The following is a 12,577-nucleotide window of genomic DNA, read 5'->3' on the forward strand; positions in this document are numbered from 1 at the left end:
ACTGTCTGGTGTTAACATCTTATTGCTTGGACTTTTGGTCATTTTTTTTTTCCTTTCTGAAAATTCAATTATTCCTGAATAAATACTGTTTTAAATGTTAGAACGCTTTCATTAAAACTTTATTAATATATGATCTTTGAAACATAATTTCTTCTCAAAGCTGATTCTCTGAAAAACTAGGCATTGGTCCAGAGGTTGAATTTGCTTTGTATTGCTAAGAGCTGGGTTTGGTAGTGCACACCTGAGATCCCAGCACTCGAGGGTGAGGCAGTGGGATGACTGTGAGTTCAAGGCCAGCCTGGCATACTGAACTACATAGTGAGACTGAGACCCTGTGTCAAAAAAAATTTTTTTAAATTTTGTATTGCTAGTAATAAGTTAAATTCTTTTTTTTTCTTTCTTTCTTTTTTTTTTTTTTTTTTGTGGTATTGGGATCGAACTCAGGTCCTTGTACTTGTGCAGCAGGCGGCAAAACCACTGAGCTAAATCCCCGGCCCAATAAGTTAAATTCTTTCAGCAAAAATTATCTTATCTTATAAATGATGTAATATTTTATAGTATGGTGCCTTTAAGTTAAAAAAAAAACTACCACTTATTTAGTCCCTGTTTTGTTCCAGGTGTTTTACAGTCAGTATTTTACTTAATCCCCACAGATTACCAGGAAGGAAGTTCCGGAATCTAGATCAGGGATTTTAAGTCCAGGCTCTACTGCCTTCTAAAATTACTTCAGGGCGGGGCATTTAGCTCAGTGGCACCACCCCTGCCTCTCAAGCGCAAGGACCTGAGTTCGATCCCCTGTACCAAAAAAAAAAAAAAAGAGGAAAAATACTTAAAGTGAATTCAGACTTGGTCTTTAAAGCCAACAGATCTTAGAATTTTCTTGCCCTCCCCTTCCTTTCCTCTCCCTTCTTTCTTCCCTCCCTCCATATTGCCAGGCTGGCTCCAGATTCCTGGGCTATCCTATCTTAGTTTCCCACTAGCTGAGACTATAGGCACACACCACTGTGCCTGGCTTCTTAGGATCTTTTTTTTTTTTTTTGTACCAGGGATCAAACTCGGGACCTTCTGCTTTCGAGGCAGCACCACTGAGCTAAATCCCTGGCCAGGATTTTCTAAACTCAAAAGTTGGTGATGCATTGTTCATAACTGTTACAAAATGGATGCATTAAAACATGGTTTTAGCCATGTATGGTGGCACATGCCTGTAATCTCAGCAATCTGAGAGGCTGAGGCAGGAAAATCTAAAGTTTGAGATGAGCTTGTGCAACTCAGCAATTTTGCAACACTATTTTTCAGCTTTCCCTCTGCTGAGACACAAGACCATGTGCCCACAACTTAAAAGAGAGGTTTAATTTGGCTCAGTGTCAGAGCATTCAGTCTGGTTGGCTGGCTCCAATAGAAACATCATGGTGCAAGGGCATGGCAGAGCAAAGACGTTTGTTCACAGCAGCAGCAGCACTAGAGCCAGAAAGGAAGACCCAGGAAGTAAATCTAGTACCCAAGTTCCCATCTCCAGGACCCTCCCAGTCACACCCAGAAGTGTGCTCTACTAATTCTCTCAGCTATTCCCCAGCCAATAGGGTTGATACAATTAAGAACCATCACAGAAGGGAGAGAAGGGAATGGGGAAAAAAGAACCAAGATCTATCATGTAAAGGTACAAATTCCCAGGGCCAGGGATTTTGCTCAGTGGTTCCACCACCTGCCTGCCAAGCGCAAGGTCCTGAGTTCGATCCCTGGTACCAAAAAACAAAAAAAGGTACAAATTCCCGATGATGAATGTCATTGTGTTGTACACCTAAAATGTACCAATCATTTAAAGAACCATCACAGAGACCCTGCCTCAAAACTAAAGGGGTTGGGGGTGTAGCTTAGTGTGAAGGCTCTGGGGAGGTCCTTTAAAAAGTGACGTGTATTCAAAAAACTGACTTGTACCATCCAAGTTTACACGTTAAAACCAATTATTTTTTCATCAGCAAATGCAACTAATGGTCTATATTGGGAACAAATGTGAACCATCTGTTACTTCTCCACCTTGGCCTTTTTGCCTTTGCATTCTTCCACTACTCAGTTATTCACAATGTAAATATTTTAGTCAAAACTCATATATATGCAGAATTAACTTATAACTCCTTTTCCTAGTTTTTCACTTGTTCTTATATAGGTAATTACTAGGCTCAATTCTTCTGAGTTTAGTTTTCCATTGTTTTCATAACTACTGCATACCTTGTCAACCCTCCCAACTGTCAAAAAATCTAACTTTTGAGTACTTCCTAGCATACTAAACAGGTTAAAAGAAAAACAGCAGCATGTATGCTGTCATGGACTTGTGACTTTAACTTTCGCTGGCCCCCATTTTGATTCTGTACAACCCTAAGGAAATGTCTGTGGTAGAAAGGCTTTTTTGTTTTTGAGTCCTGCCTCAGCCTCCCTAGTCCTGGGATTACAGGTGTGTACCACCACACCCAGATAGAAAGGCTTATTTGTGTTGTTCAGTGAACTAGCCACGACCGTGTGTGGCATTGAGCACTAAATGTGGCTGATATAACTGAGGATCTGCATTTTTAAAAAAACTTTACAAGCTTATAAAAAGTTTATTAACTGTAGGAAAGAAAAGGTAAAATTTAAATCAAATTTTAAAAGGCTATATCTCAATAGAAATAGCAGCAAATAACTTCAACAAATTGTTACAAAAAAGTTTGTTTAATGAATTTATTAGAAGTCTTAATGTCTTACAAGAACATAAAAATGAATGTGCATAAAAGAAAACTTTCCTTCTTGTGGCCTGGAAATATAAAAAATGATAATAGTCAATGTAGAAATATATAGGAGACAGGGCTGGGGATTTAGCTCAGTGGTTCTGCCGCCTGCCTTCCGAACGCAAGGTCCCAAGTTCAATCCCTGGTACAAAAAAAAAAAAAAAACGATGATCTCGGGCTGGGGATTTAGCTCAGTGGTTCTGCCGCCTGCCTCAAAAGCGCAAGGACCCAAGTTCGATCCCTGGTACCAAAAAAAAAAAAAAGAAAAAATGAAATATATAGGAGAGAGAAATGGTGATAATGCTGATTAACTGCTATCATACATATAAAAAATCTTTAAAATTTTTATTGATTCAAAAATTTGAGTGCAAAAGATGTGAACATTTATGTTTACTGCAAATCATTTGTAAAAGCAAAAGTCTGGGAAATGTTCATTTCTAAGAGATTGATTAGGTAACTTCTGTTACAAACAGCTTGGAATGTTGTAAAATAGTATTCAGCCACTGAATTCTGTGTTATAGGGGCAGATATTGGTGTGGAATAAGGGAGATCATATGGTGCCGTGGCCCCAGGGCTCTGAAATAAGGCACACAGTACAGTAACATCCAGCTAAATGTTTTTAGAAACATATCACTTGGGCTGGGTGCCAACGTGTAGCATGTATGTGGAGTTCTGTTTCCCTGTTTTCAATTTGTCTGCATTGAACATGCACATCTTTTGTAATTCATATAAGCTATACAAAGGGACTCTGTCTTACTTCTTTTTACAAAATGCCAAATGATTTAGTAAAAGAAAAAGGAACCAAAGTATGGGGCTGGGGCAGAGCAGACAACCACAGCACAAGAGGGGCACAACTGGGAGCAAACCAGCCTGATGCTGGCAGAAAGAACAGACCTTTCCGGTGATGAGCAGCCCTTTATCGTCGCTGGTCTGTAACCAAACATGTGAGACATTCTGAGTTATGGTCTTCCCGGAAGGGGCTAAAGGACAGAACTGGAAGTAAAATGTGGGTGTGTTCTAAGCAGGTGGAGGAAGTTTTCCTCTCTTCTTTCTCTTTTTTTTCCTTCCTTTCTTCCTTTCTCCCTCTCCTCCTTCCTTTCTTGTTCATGTAAATAAAATAAGATCTACCCTCCTAGCAAATGGTTACATATAAAAGACAGTGTTGCTAACTATAAGCAGGATGCTGTACAGCAGACATCTAGGACTGCTTCCAGTTGCATAACTGAAACTGTTCCTTTCAGTCAGTGCCTCCTGATTTCCCCTCCCCTTGGCCACTGGCATTTATCTCACTCTGCCGAGTCTGAGATTTCCCATATGAGTGGTATCAAGTAGTATTTGTCTGTGTCTGATTGCACTTAATATAAGGTCCTTCAGGTTTATTTCTGTGCCCTCTAGTGGCAGGATCTCCTTTTAAAGGCTGAACAGTATTCTAGTTCATATACACACACTGTGACTGCAGTCAGCTGTCTGTTCTCCACCCCATTCATCAGATCTCTCCTTCCCCTGAGGGAGCTTCTGTGAATCTTAGCACATTTTGTCTCCAGGTGATTAATCACTGATGTCCAGGAGTTCGTAGAGATTTCAGTCCATAATCGGCTGGCTCCAAGGCAGGGAGGCAGAGCGGCAGCAGTCCATGGCAGCAGAAGACAGCAGAAGCAACAAGGGGGAACTGCGTTTTTAACTTGAATAGCTGTTAGTGGCAACTACTTGATAGCACATTTACAGTCGTTTTTCATGATACTAGGGACTGAACCCAGCACCTCATGAACGCTATGCAAGTGCTCTACCACTGAGCTATATCACCAGTCCCATGTATGTATGTATGTATGTATGTTGATTGGCTTAAGAGTCTTGTTATGTAGTTCAGGTTGACCTCAAACTCATGGTGATACCCCCACCGCATTCTCCCAAGTGCTGGAATTATGGGCATCCAGCACACCTGAGCTGACCCGTTTTAATTTTTGAGACAGGTTCTCACCAAGTTGTCTAGGCTGCCCTTGAACTTGCACTCTGAGTTTCCTGAGTAGCTCTGATTAGGTGTGTGTGTTATCTAAGCACCTGACAACTGTCAGCTCTACCCTCCAATTTAGGTCTCCCAACATCTAGTCTGTTGTACACAGGCCTGGTTTATCTTTTTAAAATCAGATCAACTCTTCCCATCTGGTCAGTAAGTATGATTATGAATACACCCCTTATACTACAGTCCCCCTTTATCCATGGTCTGAGTTACCCAGTCAACTGCAGCTTGAAAATACTAAATGGGGGACCAGGTAATTAGCTCGTTGGCACTGCACCTGCCTCGAAACCGCAAGGTCCTGAGTTTGATCCCTGGTACTGGAAAAAAAAACCCCAAATAAATGAAGAAATAGAAATACAGTAGGTCCTGAGATTGATCCCTTGTACCAGGAAAAAAAAAATACTAAGTGGGAAACTCCAGAAATGAATACTTCACATCTTACATTGGAAACTGTTGTGACTAGTATGGTGAAGTCATGTGCCATCCTGCCTGGGACATGAAACCTTTGTCCAGTAAGTCCAGTACAGCCACAATGCTCCCCCTTCAGTAGCCACATTACTGGATCAACCATCATAGTATTAAAGGGCTTGTGTTCAAGTAACCCCATTTTACTCAGTAATGGCCCCAAACTACAAAAGTAGTAGTGATGCTGGCACTTTTATTACAGAATGATCATTTCAAGTTTTTTATTCTTTTGGTACCGGGGATCAAACTTGGGACCTTGCGCTTTCGAGGCAGGCGGCAGAACCACTGAGCTAAATCCCCAGCCCTTTTTTATTCTTATAGGATGCCTTATTTAGAAAGAAAAAAACAAGCACTTAGGATCCAGTACTACGGAAGGTTTCAGGCATCCACTAGGGTCATCTTACAACTATCCCCTGTTGAGGGCCAGGGATTTAGCTCGGTGGCACGGGCGGGGGCCTTTGTTCATGTGAAATTGACCAGAAAACAAGTATTGTTTTTTTTCTCCGGGTGACTAACCTCTAAAACCTGACTGTAAAGTTTGAAGCAAGACTCTTGTCCTCCTTATAAAATTCCATTCTCAAACTTGGGCTCCTCCTACCTCAGTCTCCCCAAGTGCTGGGATTACAGGTTCGTCACCATGCCCAGGTCATCTTCCTTAATTAAAAACCACACGTTGGGCTGGGGATTTAGCTCAGTGGCACCACACCTGCCTTGCAAGCACAAGGTCCTGAGTTCAATGCCCAATACAAAAAAAAAACCCCACACGTAAAAAAGAAAAACGTTAAATATACAATTCTGAGTCAAAAAACACAAAGATTTGGGTATGAATACTACTGTATTTATTTTCCCCACAGCTTCAACATTTCTGCCTCCAAAGAACAAAGTTTAGAACTGGATCACTTGGCCCTTTCTCTTCTTGTCTCCTCCCAGTTCAAAATGCTTGCATCTCTTAATGGCCAGCATCCTCTTCGATCTGCAGTTAGGCTCCACACACTCAAGCCTCAGCACAATCTTCTTTGTGGTTTTAGCCTTCTTCCGGAAAATTGGTTTTGTCTGCCCACCGTAGCCACTCTGCTTCCGATCGTAGCGCCTCTTTCCTTGGGCATACAGGGAATCCTTGCCCTTCTTATACTGGGTCACTTTGTGAGGCTGATGCTTGCCACACTTCTTACAGAAAGTCCTTCGGGTTTTAGGTACGTTGACCATCTTGGCAGTAGAGCTGTCTACACGATAAAAACTGCAATAAAATATTTAAAATAAGGTAAAAGACAGGAAACATTTTGAAAACCTAAAAGCGTTAAACAAATTTGCATAGGAAAAGAGCATGTGGGGCTGGAGATTTAGCTCAGTGGTTTCGCCGCCTGGAGCAAGGACCCAAGTTCGATCCCCGGTAACAAAAAAAAGGGAAAAGAGCATGACATGAACCAGTCATGTAACCTAGTCACGGTTTTTGAGACAGGGTGTCCTGTGTAGTCCCGCTAGCCTCAAAATTGTGGCAACCTCTGGCTTCAGTCTCTCCTGGGGTTACAAGCGTGCGCCACCACAACCGGCAGACCCCATGCTTTTGGAATGCTTAAGTTACTGGATAGGGCTGGGGTGTGACTCATCGAGACAGGAGCTGACTACAGTGTGGGGCTTGGCTTTGACCCGCGGCACAGCAGGCCCTCCAGGGTCGCCAGGACAATTGGTTCTCTGCACAAAGTGGGTTTCCTTAACGCTTTGCCCAGGAAAAAACAAAACCAAAAACTGGTGGTGCTGATCTCATTTTCCCCCGCAGAAAGAGTAAAGCGTAGTTCCCCACCCCGCGTCCTCCATTTTCTAGCTCCTGGGCATGGCTGGAACGAACAGTCCGCGAGGTAGCAGCTTTACGACTCGCCCTGTTCCTTCTCAAGACTCATCGTCCTAGCTTCACTTCTCCCCACGGCGGCATGCTCACCCCTCAGCAGCCGTGAAGGCTGACGTGTCCTTAACCCGTCGGCTGGCCTCGCGGCCCACAGGCCGCCCGCCATGTGTGAGCTCCTTTCCGGACGTCGAAGCCAGTCTCGAACTCCACTAACCTAAGCCTGAGGGTCTCTTCCCTTTCGTACAAAAGCCTACTCCACCCCCGGGTACTGAGCACTAGGGACTCGGGTCCGAACCGTCTCAGTCCCCATCTCCACTTACTGAGGTATCCGCCGTCCGCACTTCTCGCCTCGCGCAGCTCGCGCCTCACAGGAAAGGGAGGGTCGAGGCGGAAGTAGGAACTGAGCTTGAGCGACATGCCTGCGAGCCAATAGGCAGCCGGCTACGCCGGCGAGGCGCCTGCGGACGCGTCTACGAAACGCCAACCAGCGGCCCCGGGGGCGGGCCTGAGGGTGTGGGCCGGGGGCCGCGGGGCTCCGCGGTCCAGTCGCGGGTTGTCAGAGCTGCTGGAGTGGTGCGAGGCTTCCTCGCTCTGGTTGGCCGCCCCGAACCAAGTCAGAATGAGAACGCAGGGGACTCAGGGCCTTTGGAGCCGCAGGTAACGAAGCTGGGGTGTGGTGGGTCCGTGCTAAATGGAGAGGACCGAGGCGACGCCGCGCCGCGGCTCCTAGCGGCGGGGCCGCTGCCTGAGCTGCAGCTGCCGGACGAGGATGTGTGGAGATCGGGCGGCGCTGGCCAGGTGAGAGCCTTCGGGCCCCAGGACCAGTGGGGCGCGGGATGAGTTAGTGAGGACAGCCGCGGGGGCCAGTTCCTACTGCCGCAGGCCGAGGTGACGGCCGCCGCCGCCCGCCCCTTCCGTGCAGAGGCCGCCAGCTCCTTTCCGCGCCCGCCCGCCCGCGCTCCCGGCCCTGGAGACCATGAGGTTCCGCATCTACAAGCGAAAGGTGCTGATCCTGACGCTCGTGGTGGCTGCCTGCGGCTTCGTCCTCTGGAGCAGCAATGGGCGACAGAGGAAGAACGAGGCCTTGGCTCCGCCGCTGCTGGACGCCGAGCCCGCGCGGGGTGCGGGCGGCCGGGGCGGAGACCACCCTGCCGTGTCAGTGGGCATCCGCAGGGGCTCCAACGAGTCGGCAGCACCGCTGGTCCCTGCTGCCCCGCAGCCCGAGGCGGACAACCTGACGCTGCGGTACCGGTCGCTTGTGTACCAGCTGAACTTTGATCAGACGCTGAGGAATGTAGAGAAAGGCGGCACCTGGGCCCCCCGGGAGCTAGTGCTGGTGGTCCAGGTGCACAACCGGCCCGAATACCTCCGACTGCTGCTGGACTCACTTCGAAAAGCCCAGGGCATCGACGACGTCCTCGTCATCTTTAGCCACGACTTCTGGTCTACAGAGATCAACCAGCTGATCGCTGGGGTGGATTTCTGTCCGGTTCTGCAGGTGTTCTTTCCTTTCAGCATTCAGTTGTACCCCAGCGAGTTTCCAGGCAGTGACCCTAGAGATTGCCCCAGAGACCTGCAGAAGAACGCAGCTTTGAAATTGGGGTGCATTAATGCTGAGTATCCCGACTCCTTCGGCCATTATAGAGAGGCCAAATTCTCCCAAACCAAACATCATTGGTGGTGGAAGCTGCATTTTGTATGGGAACGGGTCAAAGTTCTTCAGGATTATTCTGGCCTTATACTTTTCTTAGAAGAAGACCACTACTTAGCCCCAGACTTTTACCATGTGTTCAAAAAGATGTGGAAATTGAAGCAGCAAGAGTGTCCGGAGTGTGATGTTCTTTCACTGGGGACCTATACTGCCCCTCGTAGCTTCTATGGCATTGCTGACAAGGTAGATGTAAAAACTTGGAAATCCACAGAGCACAATATGGGGTTAGCCTTGACCCGGGATGCATATCAAAAGCTGATTGAGTGCACAGACACTTTCTGTACTTACGATGACTATAACTGGGACTGGACTCTTCAATATTTGACTGTATCCTGTCTTCCAAAATACTGGAAAGTGCTGGTTCCTCAAGCACCTAGGATTTTTCATGCTGGAGACTGTGGTATGCATCACAAGAAAACATGTAGGCCGTCCACCCAGAGTGCCCAGATTGAGTCACTCTTAACTAGTAACAAGCAGTACGTGTTTCCAGAAACTCTAATTATTGGTGAGAAGTTTACTATGGTAGCTGTTTCCCCACCTAGGAAAAATGGAGGGTGGGGCGATATTAGGGACCATGAACTCTGTAAAAGTTATAGAAGACTGCAGTGAAAAAAAAAATCAATTACATAAGCAAAAGTGACAGTCTTCTATTTTTGATATTTGTCTGAACAGGATATACAATTGAATAATAAAGGGGTTTCTGCTTTAATACAAAAAATTTTTTCTTGTAAAAGGTGTCCCAATATATAGTAATCTTTTTCAGTTATGTCTGGTTAAGATTTAAAAGTGAAGTTTTCATTTTGGGAGTTGGGTTTTGAAGCTCAATCTGTATCTGCTAAAGGTCATGATTATTAATTCACAAGAAAGTTAAGGGGAAATTTTATTTAAATTGCATCTGTTAATCTTTTAAAAGTTTGTACACTTTTCCACTTTCAAAACTTAAGTACAGCAGAATTTAAAATTCAGCGGTAAAAAGTATTACAATTGAAATCATTAGAGTATTAATGGAACAAGTCCAATTTCACTGACATGGTTATTAGAGATTGCTTCAGTGGTTTAAGAACTCAACAGCTATGTTTGTTAAACACCCTCTCAGAACAGTCATTTTCAGTATTATGGATTCCTGTACTGTTGTGTTAAGATTTGCCTGTGCTTTGGAAACTTCATAGAACACACTTTCTTTTGGAATGTATTTGATAAGAAATTTTAAACATTGTTTTCACCTCAATGTAGAAATACAGTGTTTTTTTTTTTTCTTTTAATGCTGCCAAAATAAAATACTCATTTTTGCATAAAAAGGTTCCTCATTATTATATTTTTTTCTTTGGTACCAGGGATCAAACTTGGTACCTTGTGCTTTTGAGGCAGGCGGCAGAACCAGAGCTAAATCCCAGGCCCAGTTCCTAATTATTTTACAGAATGTTTTATTTACACCAAAAGTCAAGACATTCTAGAAGTTTTGAACATCAGCATTACATCTTAATGTTTATTTACTATCTATACATTATATGAAATAAAACCCTATTCATGAGTCCATTCCCTGTGGGTTTCAAATTAGGCACAGATAAGGAACAATAAAAAGCTGCTGTGTAAGGGAAATACAGCCTGAATTGTTTGTGAAGACCAGAAATGATGCAAAGTTCAGTAGTGCCAAAGTGCAACATGTTCTAGTGCCAGCTTTAACTGAAATCATACCTTTTTTTAAAGAACAGATACAGGGCTGGGAGTGGTGCGCACCTGTGATCCCAGCACTTGGTAGGCTGAGGGAGGAGGGTCACCACAGGCAAGGCCAGCCTGAACTACATAGTGAGACCCTGTCTCAAAAACAAAACAAAGCCAGGCATGGTTGGTGGTGCACATCTGTAATCTTAGCACTTAGGGTGAGGCAGAAGATTACCTTGAGTTTGAGGCCACCCTGAACTACATAGCAAGACCCTATCTCAAAACAAAACACAACACAATACAGTAGATACAAGGACTGGGAGTTTAGCTCAGTGGTAGAGCATTTGCCTAGTTATGCTCCAGGCCCTGGATTCAATTTTCAGCGCCAGGAGTCAGGGACAGTAAATAGAAAACAGGTTTAAAATTTACTTCATGTTTAATATAGAAGTCTCTCTCCTCTAATGTAACTGCATTCCACCAAAAATTATTCAGACTAATTTCTGTGTAAAGATTTTACTATTGGAATTTCAACCTTTAAGACAGTCTCAATATTATTGTTGTATCAACTTAAGACTCAGTGTGGACACTTGGCTGATTCCTAAGGGCTGGCAATTTTAATGCTACTCTGTGTGGCTTGGGATCAGATCAACCAGAGAGAAAGAACTGAGGCCAGGCCCCTTGGGCCAGCTCACTCATTGTTCATGGGATGCTTCGCAGCATCCTTGGCCTCTGTCCAACAGTCACCAGTCTCACGTGCCTAGGTATGATAATAAAAAGTGTTTCCAGACATTACTTAATGTCCTTTAGGGGACAAAATCACCCCCTTGAGAGCACTGAACAAAGTGGATTGAAAACAACTTTTTTTTTTCCTTGGGGGTACTAGGGATTGAAACAGAAGCAGGGCCTTTGCACTGAGCTACATCCCCAGCCCTTTTTTATTCTTTGAGACAGGGTCTTGCTAAGTCACTGAGTTGCCCAGGGTGGGATCGAACTTGCAATCTTCCTGCCTCGGCCTCCCAGAGTGCTGAGATTACAGGCATGTACCACCATGTCTGGGCGAAGCCAATGTTTTCCATGTTTAGGAATTAGGTGACCCTTAGTGACTCAAGCATGTGGTTAAAAATATACCAATCTCCATAAAAAGGAACCAAGCACTCACAGGCTACGACGTAGATGAAAATCGGAAACTCGTGGCTTGGGGAGAGAAGCCAGACATAAAAGGTCACATATTGTACTGAGAGGGGAGGCCAACCCTCTGTATGGAATCGGGTAACTATAGGTTAACTGTGTTATTAGGCAACTATGGGTTAACTAGGTAACTGTGCTCTTTGTAGAATGCACCTGAGTAGCCACGACAACTTCTGTAATCTGTCACCAAAGGAGCATAACGGACTCAGAAAGTGCTGCCAGAACTCTGCTCTCCCCACCTCTACTGCTCTGCTTTGTGTGAATCCCGCTTACTATATTCCCAGGGAAATGCCAATGGAATTAAGCTTCTTAGATGTAAAAAGATGTACACAAAGAAGAACAAATATCTACTCCAGGCTCTTGAGACTGACAGGAGTCACTTGCTGAGCCGCCAGCATTAAAAGCTACTTTTTGCTCCTAAAAAAAAAAAAAAAGATTCAGTGTGGATGAAAAATGGATGTTTCTCTAAGGTAAGGCAAATAGTTCTCTTGCTTTGTGATACATTAATACTACCCCTACATCCCAATCTGGTGCCGTTTTTGTCTGAGGTTATAAATTTGAATCAGAGTGAATCACCAGGCTTTACCACAGCTTTTGCTACCCTGACCTATCACCAGTTCAAATAACTGAAAAGATGAGGCGATTCCCAGGACCAAGCTAAGGCCCATTGTCTAAACTCTAGCCTTATCTGGGACAGAAATACTTACAAAGGGTTAGTTATTAAATCAATAAATATATATATATTTTTACTATATTTTCTTTCATACTGTCCTAAAAAGTTTTGTGGAAAAAAACAACTGGATAAGCTTTTCCTCTTTGCTTCATATTTTGTGTTACAAAGAAATTGACTATGAAACAGTGGTTTTGTTTTGATGTACTAATACAATTTTCCTGCTGGGGATTTAGCTCAGTGGTTCTGCTGCCTGCCTCAA

At 44.3% G+C, this 12,577-nt stretch overlaps 2 protein-coding genes across 3 annotated transcripts in view; one reads left to right on the forward strand and one right to left on the reverse strand.

The window, feature by feature from the left end:
- Positions 1 to 6,063: 6,063 nt before the first annotated feature.
- On the reverse strand, positions 6,064 to 7,588 carry Rpl36al (ribosomal protein L36a like). Of its 2 annotated transcripts, none has more exons than XM_004835595.4 (2): positions 7,405 to 7,588; positions 6,064 to 6,478 (listed from the first exon to the last, which is right to left on the reverse strand). In XM_004835595.4, the coding sequence occupies exon 2, from the start codon at positions 6,445 to 6,447 to the stop codon at positions 6,127 to 6,129; it is 321 nt and encodes a 106-aa protein (XP_004835652.1). In that variant the 5' UTR covers positions 6,448 to 6,478; positions 7,405 to 7,588; the 3' UTR covers positions 6,064 to 6,126. The 2 variants fall into 2 exon arrangements, with proteins under 2 accessions (XP_004835652.1, XP_021118309.1); XM_021262650.2 differs by lacking the exon at positions 7,405 to 7,588 and adding an exon at positions 7,178 to 7,369.
- An 18-nt stretch (positions 7,589 to 7,606) lies between these two features.
- Positions 7,607 to 12,577, forward strand: part of Mgat2 (alpha-1,6-mannosyl-glycoprotein 2-beta-N-acetylglucosaminyltransferase) — a 40,134-nt gene continuing 35,163 nt past the window's right edge. Inside the window, exon 1 of the mRNA XM_087208064.1 lies at positions 7,607 to 12,115. Coding sequence (XP_087064190.1) covers positions 8,061 to 9,404 — 1,344 coding nt within the window. The 5' untranslated portion in view covers positions 7,607 to 8,060 and the 3' untranslated portion in view covers positions 9,405 to 12,115. The remainder of the gene's footprint in view (positions 12,116 to 12,577) is intronic.

This window comes from Heterocephalus glaber, unplaced genomic scaffold (genome assembly GCF_053883595.1).
Source record: "Heterocephalus glaber isolate CG9 unplaced genomic scaffold, H.glaber_assembly_v1.0 deba00000901, whole genome shotgun sequence".
Classification (NCBI taxonomy): domain Eukaryota; kingdom Metazoa; phylum Chordata; class Mammalia; order Rodentia; family Bathyergidae; genus Heterocephalus; species Heterocephalus glaber.

Excerpts from the sequence above, each read along its gene's own strand:
- Rpl36al (XM_004835595.4), bottom strand. The coding sequence starts at position 6,447 with ATGGTCAACGTACCTAAAACCCGAAGGACTTTCTGTAAGAAGTGTGGC.